The 9,111-nt window shown below is 38.0% G+C and overlaps 1 protein-coding gene across 6 annotated transcripts in view; it reads left to right on the top strand.

The window, feature by feature from the left end:
* TAOK3 (TAO kinase 3) overlaps nucleotides 1-9,111 on the top strand; it is a 226,053-nt gene that overhangs the window by 177,903 nt on the left and 39,039 nt on the right. For all 6 annotated transcript variants that reach the window (XM_023204435.2, XM_023204461.2, XM_023204442.1 and 3 more), the window contains exon 14: nucleotides 5,704-5,838. In XM_023204435.2, the coding sequence (XP_023060203.1) occupies nucleotides 5,704-5,838 (135 nt within the window). The remainder of the gene's footprint in view (nucleotides 1-5,703; nucleotides 5,839-9,111) is intronic.

The following is a 9,111-nucleotide window of genomic DNA, read 5'->3' as shown; positions in this document are numbered from 1 at the left end:
TGCAGTGGCCGGATCTCAGCTCACTGCAAGCTCCACCTCCCGGGTTCGCGCCATTCTCCTGCCTCAGCCTCCCGAGTAGCTGGGACTACAGGCGCCCGCCACCTCGCCCGGCTAATTTTTTGTATTTTTAGTAGAGACGGGGTTTCACCGTGTTAGCCAGGATGGTCTCGATTTCCTGACCTCGTGATCCGCCCATCTCGGCCTCCCAAAGTGCTGGGATTACAGGCTTGAGCCACCGCGCCCAGCCCATCCCATTCCTTAAAATCATTGTGTATAGAGCCATAGCAAATAATATTTTAATATTATCCTAAGCAACAAAGTCTGTCTTTTAAATTTGTTAATCAAAAGGTGTGTTTTTATTTTACTAAAGTATAAAATTAATTCCCTTTGCCTATTGCTGCCTTCTATTAGTATAGATCATAAGACTTTAATATATTAAAAGCATTGTTCTTGAATCAGTGTTATTTTAGGTATGCTTATTGAACTCCAGTCATAAGGGTCTCTTTCTAGGGATTATTTAGAGAACATAGAGAACATTTTTTCCTTTTCTTTTCTTTTTTTTTTTTTTTAAATGGGGCAACACTTCATTCTATAAAATATAATAAGTGTTCCAAAAACTATTGTTTTAAAAAGTCATTCTACTGGCCAGGCACGGTGGCTCACACCCTTAATCTCAGCACTTTGGGAGGCCAAGGCAGGTAGATAAAGAGTTCAGGAGTTCGAGAGGAGCCTGGCCAATATAGTGAAAACCTGTCTGCTAAAAATACAAAAATTAGCTAGGCGTGGTGGCACGCGCCTGTAATCTCAGCTACTCCGGAGTCTAAGGCAGGAGAACTGCTTAAACCTGGAGAGGACGGAGGTTGCAGTGAGCCAAGATGATGCCAGTGCACTTCAGCCTGGGCGACAGAGCAAGACTCCGTCTGGTTGTGGGGGAAAAAAGGCCATTCTACCCTGACTCCTAAAGCTTTATTTGACCCTTCCTATTGCCAGTGTTAGTTCTTTCCCACTCCTCTCTTTTAAGAAAGGAACAGCTTTCACCATCTTTGCGGGATTAAAAAAAAGAAAGAAATGTCCTTGAGGGAATAGGATATTCTGGTTTATTTTCACTTGCTTCAGTGGCCTTTCCTATTATTTTTGCTGAATAGAGGGGCGGGTTCTTTGACTCTTCAACTCACATTTGGCAAAGTAGAAGTAAATTAACAGATGAAGGTAATGTTTCTTAAACGGAGCTGTTACTTCTCTTTCTTTCTCCTCAGCCTTTTGCTAGTCATCTTTTCTCTCCAACTATCCTTCCAAGTTAAAAGACGCTTTTTCATCTTCTCCTCCCCTTCCTCCAGCCCCAGCTTTTGATAGCTACACCTGCTTTGGCAATTATTTAATAATTTTAAAATGAACAAAACAAAGGAGAGTGGTGGTGGGTCTGCTGATCCCTTCTCCACAGCGTAAAAAGTGTGGGAGTCTATAAAAAGGTTTCTCATCACCGGATAAAAGCCATTTTTAGATACATCCCCACACACCCCGCTGTGTAAAGGTGTGCTTATGTGTGTGTCACTATTTTACGACTTTCTTAGAGTACAGAGTGGCAGGTTTTTATGAAATACAAATTTGAATTCTGTTAAATAATCCAAAAGAAAATGTCATTTGCTCAAAATCTCCTCAGACCTATATTCTTGTGTTTGTTTATTCAGCAAACATGTACTGAATGCCTACTAAGTATCAAGCACTATGCCAGGTGCTAGGGAGACTGAGATTTTTCAAACGACATTTACTCTGCCTTCAAAAAGCCCACAGCCTTATGCAGAGGCAGACAAGTAAGTGTGATGAGTACTGTGATAAAGGTAAACCCAAAGTACAACTCAGTCCAGAGGAGTGACTTCCTAGGTTAAAGTCAAGTTCATTTAGAAACTATAGGCAAGTGGCTGGGCGCTATGGCTCACGCCTGTAATTCCAGCACTTTGGGAGGCCAGGGCGAGCAGATCGCTTGAGCCCAGGAGTTCAAGACTAGCCTGGGCAACATAGTGAGAAGAAAATATATTTAGAAAAAGAAACTCTAGGCAAATGCCTACACCAGGAGCCTTCATTTCAGAAGTGAAGTGAAGGTCAGACCCCTAAAGGAAAGACTTCCAAATAAAAGAAAAGCCCCTTGTCTATGGTATAATAGTAAAGTTTGTGCCTCATGCTTCACATATTTCATTCTTATACAGAAATTCAATTCTTTTACCAAAGATTTTGAACAAACATTATGACAGCTTCCTTTTTAATCTGAAGACATTTATTTTTTATGATGAAACTGTTGTGGGCTGGGCACAGTAGCTCGTGCCTGTAATCCGAGCACTTTGAAAGGCCAAGGCAGGCAGATTGCCTGAGTTCAAGAGTTTGAGACGAGCCTGGGCAACATATGAAACCCCATCCCTACTAAAATACAAAAAAATTAACTGAGTATGGTGGTACGTGCCTGTAGTCCCAGCTACTCAGGAGGCTGAGCACGAGAATCACTTGAACCCAGGAGGTGGAGAGGTAGCAGTGAGCCAAGATAGTGCCACTACACTCCAGCCTGGGCAACAGAGCAATACTGTCTCAAAAACAAAAACAACGTGGTAAGTTTACCAGGTTAACGTAGGTTTACTTAAAACTGGTATTTCAAAGAGTTATTTTTGTTTGTTCCTGGACGATTATGTTTTAAAGATAAATTATAACCATGCCATATATTTTTCCTTGGCAAAGTAGATTTATTCTTCTTAATCATCTAAAATCATTCTTTGAAGATTTCAGCCTTATCATTTGTAAATAATCTGTATCTAGTGCATAACTGCATAAAAATAGAAGTTAACCCTTTCCATTGTTAAATCTTAAGATGTGTGCAGTTCAGAAACTCTGGAAGCCAGGTATAGTGGTCTTTTACAAAGGCACTGTTACTTAAAGGGGCGGTATAACCAACAGAAAATACTTCCGGTAAAGTTGATACTTTAATTTCTTTGAGCTTACTTCTCAAGTTACATTCTCCCATTTTTAAATAGCTTCATAAGCTGTCTTTGGAGTTTTGAACTTGCTTTATGCAGTGGAATTGAATATTTTAAAATTCATTTCCTAATGTACTTGAAATGACTATCCACTGTTAGACTAAAATTTTGTTCCATTTTGTGGTCTCTTGTATAATATTTGAAGACTTTTACTGATGGTGATCTCTATTATGAAAATGATCTGGAAAACTGAGAATGATTTTATAAAAGGAAAAAAATTTAGGGGAAGCAAAGAGTTATATTATTAGCATTATTATATTTAAAGTGTGTTAAAATTTTGAAACTATTCTTTGGACTACAAAAATAGCATTATTTTAAAAATATATTTGAGTTATTTAATTATAGATGTGTCAACTAAAATCAATGTCATTTCAAGTTTTAATTTTTCCAGTGTACTTCAACTTCCTCAAGTTTAGTAAACTTAGAAAATATATTGTGGTTTTTAATTGGAGAAGCAGAACCCTAAACCATGTTTCTAAGGAGTTAATTTTTATCAGAGATTAAACAATAAAATTGCACCTATTTGTACATGAATAAATTTTGTTCTGGTCTGTCATGTGCAGAATGTGGATTCTAGTGTCGTTGGTTATCCTTATAAATCAAGTTATTACAATGTGAAACTGAGTTGTTGCCCACATATTTGAGGTCTCCCTCTCAATCAGTGTACTATAAGTTAACCAGTTCACCAAAACTTGGTAAGTTAGCACATTCACCAAAACTATGACTTGTTAAGATCTCATATAAAATCACAGGCCTCTACCTAACATATCTCTTCCGATTACTGGCATTTAAGAGCTGCTTGCTTTTCTGGCACTGTAATATTAAGTTAAATTTTGGACATAAATTTATTAGCAAATATGCAGTAATGTAAATGGTAACAGGTCCCAGTGCCTTCCTCTTTAGAACTTTAAACCTAGTGCATGAATCCCAATTACACACGTTCTCACTCTTCCCTGTAAAATAAGAGTTCAAATTTCACAAGAAATCATGTAGAATAATTTTAACTGACCCTTCAAATATTTTCTTTTACGTTTTAAAAACTTGTAAGTTTTATAAGCCACCAATATGGCACCACTAACTATGGCTGCTAAGTGCTTGAAACATAGCTAGTATGACTTAGGAACTGAATTTTGCACTTAATTTTGTTTTAATTAATTTTAATTGAATTGAATTTTTAGCTAAAGTAGTCATATGTGGCTGGTCACTGTCTTGTTGGACAGCATGGCTGTAGAATATACTTGAATTTGATATATATGCCCTCAATGGCAAGTTTATTAAAGATCCCTTCGTTATTTGAGCTATAATACATAAATTTTAAAAAATTCTCCAGAGAGGTGTAATGGTAGATACCTTCCCAATACATCAAAGCATTTTAAATGTATAAAAGGAAAAAGAAAATCAGCCCACTTTAATCTTGGGTCTTGGCTTTTACATAAAAATCTGGATGTAAAATTTAATTTCTCCCAAAATTTTAGACTATAATAAAATGTTGTATTTTCTAAACCTCTTTAATTTTTGTTTCCTGATGAAGAAAAGAGCCATTATAAAAAATTTCAAGTGGTCATGGATAAAATGCAATACTGACTTCTCACAAATGGTTTCTCCTAAAACCCTAGGGAAATAAGGAATTAATTTCTCCTTTTCCACCCTGAACATGTACTATTTTAAAATCCCCCATGGTTGTACATGTTTTTGAGGTACAAATTACTATAGTGTCTTTTTTTCTGAAGGGTTATAGCCACTTAATGACTGACCACTTCATCTTTATAGAGAGGAACATCGTCCTTTGATAGCATTTTCCCCTTTAAAAGTCATTTCAGTTGCATTTAAGAAACATCCATTATTATCCTTCCAGGGAATGCTATTTTTTCACTGGGCGTTAGAACAAGATTAATTATCTTTGCCTATCAAGAAGCACAGGCTTGATTAAATCAGTCAAGGACATTAAATTCCAGCTTTACTCAGTCTGGTGACCATACCAATGCTGAGTTGAAGAAGAATTTGTGAAAGTAGCATTTGGTTAAAATTGTACGCCTGTCGCTTTAAATCTAAAAAAAAATCCTTTCAGAAGCTGTAGAGAGAAGGTGCTAGAACTGTGTACGATCATGACTGGAAAGCAGGATCCCTCAGTGACTGCCGAATCTTCCCAGCACAAGATAGAGAGGCAGTTCAGCACAAGCCTACATTGGTTCTAGGCAGAACGATGATCCTACCGAACAGATCTCAAATAAAATTAAATTGAGAAAGCAGATCTTTCAAGGGAATGAGGCGGAGGCTCGCTTTTATGTTAAAAGCCACCAGCATCCTCCTTGCTAGACATGGACATGACATTTTTAAAGGAATTATCTGGTTACAGCGTTTTAAGCAAACTGTTCTAAGGAGTCTGTACATTGCATTATTTTTTCTATTCTTTTTTTCTTTTGCATATATGTAATTCTGGAGGTAAAGAAAAAGCCTGCCAGGGATTCAGAAGGCATCCCACTAGCGATCAGCTGACATTCCTAACTGAAGGCTGCAATGTGTTGCTTATTCATTTTGTACCGTGGGAGCTGCGGGGACTAGCAGAGAGCTAAACTATGCATTTCAAACAGCAGTGCTTGTGCAGAAAGAGGGGTGAGAGAGAGGCAGCCGGCGAGGAAAGAGCACAGCTGGACTTTCTCCTTGTTTTTATCCATTTCTGCAGGATCATGTATTCATAAGGGATGAGGCGGGCCACGGCGATCCCAGGCCTGAGCCGCGGCCTACCCAGTCAGTTCAGAGCCAGGCCCTCCACTACCGGAACAGAGAGCGCTTTGCCACGATCAAATCAGCATCTTTGGTAAGCAAACACCCCGCTACCCACCTTCCCTTCCTTCCCCTCCTCCCCATCTGGCAGCCTCTCGCCCTCCCTGAGCCTCTCTCGGCTTCATGGATGGGAGGGAAGGAGTCAAGAATGTTTTCTCTCTCCTAATAATTTTATTCATTTTAGGAAAAAAATCTGTTGGCATAGCAACCTGATTTCAGATATTTTAGCATTGTCTATGGCATGGGAAAAAAAAAAACCTTTGTGTGTGTGTGTGTCTGTGTGCGTGTGTGTCTGTGTGTGTGTTTATATATGCTGTATGTGCAAAATATAAGGCCTTTGAGATGAAGTTGCTAGCCTGTCCGGTTTTTTAAAAGCTATTTGTCTTTTCATTGAAATAAATAATGCTAAAATTTTTTTTAAGGTATTGATGTATATGTATGCAGGGCACTGTGCTTCTTTTTGTATAGATGCATGTGTGTCTATAATGTATACACACACATCAAAAGATAAAATATAATTTTTAAAAATATATGGTTACCGGCTAATGTATATAATTGTAGAAAATAAGATACTTGTTTCTCAGGGATGGATTGCTGGTTTGTTCTGGTTCATTCATTTATTTATTGCAACAATGGTAGTGGCTGCACTTCCCCATTTAACCCCTGAAGAATTTCCTGGCACCAATAAAGCAAGAAGGGCTTTGTAGGAGAGGATAGGGCTGATTGTGGAAGAAAAGAGACTGTAGGATTCTTCAGCATTTTTACTATTGCAAATGTGATTGCTGGATGCCCTTGTAGTAGCAAAAGGGGTGTGTGCTGGAAGAGTTAGTTTTCATGCCTCCTCCCCTCGGCCCCCCACGCGTGCGCGTGCGCGCTCACGCTCACACACACACACACACACACACACTCACATCGTTTCATCCTTGGCACTCTAAACTCTCTTTAATCTTTTGCTTCTGAATCTCACTTCTCAACCAAAAAATTATTGAAATATTAGTTGTTTTGCCCAAATGGATGTTAGAGGTCACATGGGCAGGAAGAGTTAGTGTACACTGCTTGGCTATTACATTTAGAACCTATGATGACATCATCCGAGGCCGACCCAGAAATGATCATTTTTCTTGTCCTATTTTTCAAACCTGATTTCTACTTTTATTTCTCAAGTCTTTTAAAGGCTTCGATTATACTTGAAATTTACAATGGATTATAACCTTTAAAAACCCAAATACAAGGAAAAATGGAAGTTAAAGCACCTACATAATGCTATGCCTGCTGCTGTCCAAAAGCAAGCAATTTAATTTAAACTGCTTATAAATAAGTCCACTTTTAAGTTCCTTTATATAGAAGTTTCTTATGATCTCTTTGATGAGCAATTTTTCATTTTAAAGGAATGCTACACTATGTAATGGAGATCTTAAAATGTCCACTATGTATTTGCTAATGATTGTTAAGCACCTAAAAATATGCTTTTGCGTCTGGATAAAGCATCATGAGATTACCAAATAATCATTATTTTCATGCCATGATATCTGACAAAAGAAGAAATATGGTGCTTTAGAGAACTATGACTACTTAAACCATCGACTCTGGTGAGACTTGTACCTTTATCCAGACCCGTTCATGTCGAAATGAGTGGAGAAATGATAACAAGCTCTGAGCATCCGAGCACCATCAGCGGTTTTACATGTGAAGCAGACATTACACCAAGTGGCTTTCCCCCTCTGGGACAGGTTCTCTTTTCTCTCTTGCCACACCCTCATTCCCACATCATATATTCATGACCCTCTCCTACCTCTCAGCAAGAGATTACTACAGCCATGCCAGAATAATCTCACGCTCGCATCTGTGAACTCACCCAGGGCTACTCTGTGTGTATATCAGCCATCACAGTCTTCCTTTCTGTGGATGATAAAAGCTGCTTCCCTACTGGGCCACCTCAGGGCTACGGGCAGTGTCCTCAGGAACCCTCTGAATCCTACAGGCTTCCTAGTGCCCATCCAGAGAACAGCTGCAACCAGTCTCTCTAATGAAGTTTTGATTTGCTAAAAGGCCCCTACCCCTATATTAAGTTAAAAACAGAGTAGCTGATATGCTGTTGCTTTAGCCGCAAAATGAGTTGTTTTTTGTGGTGCACCCTCTCTAAACGTAGTGCTTTGGGAGTCATGGTTGGGATTGACGGAAGTTTACCAGAGTTCAGTGGTATTTGTATCTAGTGGCTTTTAGGGAGGGAAAAAAAATGGAAGGGAAAGGTACGGTGTTTTGTGGTTCCATGTCCCATTTTGAACAATCTAATTATTGGTATGGATTTTTTAATGTATATTACCAAGTTCTACAATTCTACCCACTATATTGTTTTAAAGCCTAATGCCAATAGTAGTATATAAATCAGGACACTGGAATATCATAAAATATTTAATTTTTAAAAATGTATTATGAATTCTGTTGTGTTTTATGAATCCCAGCTCAAACGCAAATGACTAAAATGACATAAAAGTAAGAGCAAGATCATGGGAAAGTGAAAGTCCAGTATAATAAAAAATCAAGTCATTGTTGAAATCTTGCCTTCTCATAGTTGGTGGCAATACTATATTTATTTATTCATTTATTTTGGTTTTACTCTTTCTTTAACATCTTCTAGTAGAGGCGCTAACAAGTCACAAAGAGGTCCAAAGGTCAACAGGAAGGAAAAAGGAAATTAGAAATTAGTTTTTCAATAACTAGATAAGTAAATGATGAAATGCATATTTTAAATTGACTTGCAAACTGACAAAGATATTAGTTTTCCTAAAATTTGTTTATGAGCCTACCTCTTCAACATAAGCCTAAAAGAGGCCTGGCTTTGTGCTTTTCCCCCTTAGTATTACTTTCAACATTGTACTTTTGAATGAGGTTACTGACAAGTGTATGAAGAAGCCCATGGACTTTGGGCCTGTATTGCTACATGCCTTTATTGTTTCGGCACCTTCTGACTGAGATTTTTGTATTATGCACTGCTGCACAGTTGCATTTGTAACAAAGGATAAGGAAGGACTATAAACTTTGATACCAGATGAAATCCTGAGAAAACTTTAGCATTGTAACTTTTTATTACAATTGTACAATTTTTATTATAATTTTCTAAGGACAGAGATTATTGCCCTTATTTTGAAGAATTAGGAAAAGGAAGGGTATTTCACAGCATCTTTATTTTAACCTTTCTTTTCCTTCTTCTTTAAGGAAGTTCATATTGGGCTCATGTGTTATCTGGAAAAAGGAGTTGTTTATGTAGTTCTGCAGAATCACTAGTCTGATTTCTTGGGCCCTTGAG

Source organism: Piliocolobus tephrosceles, chromosome 10 (assembly GCF_002776525.5).
Source record: "Piliocolobus tephrosceles isolate RC106 chromosome 10, ASM277652v3, whole genome shotgun sequence".
NCBI lineage: Eukaryota > Metazoa > Chordata > Mammalia > Primates > Cercopithecidae > Piliocolobus > Piliocolobus tephrosceles.
Note: the sequence above shows the minus strand (reverse complement) of the source record. Positions and strands in the feature narration are given on the sequence as shown.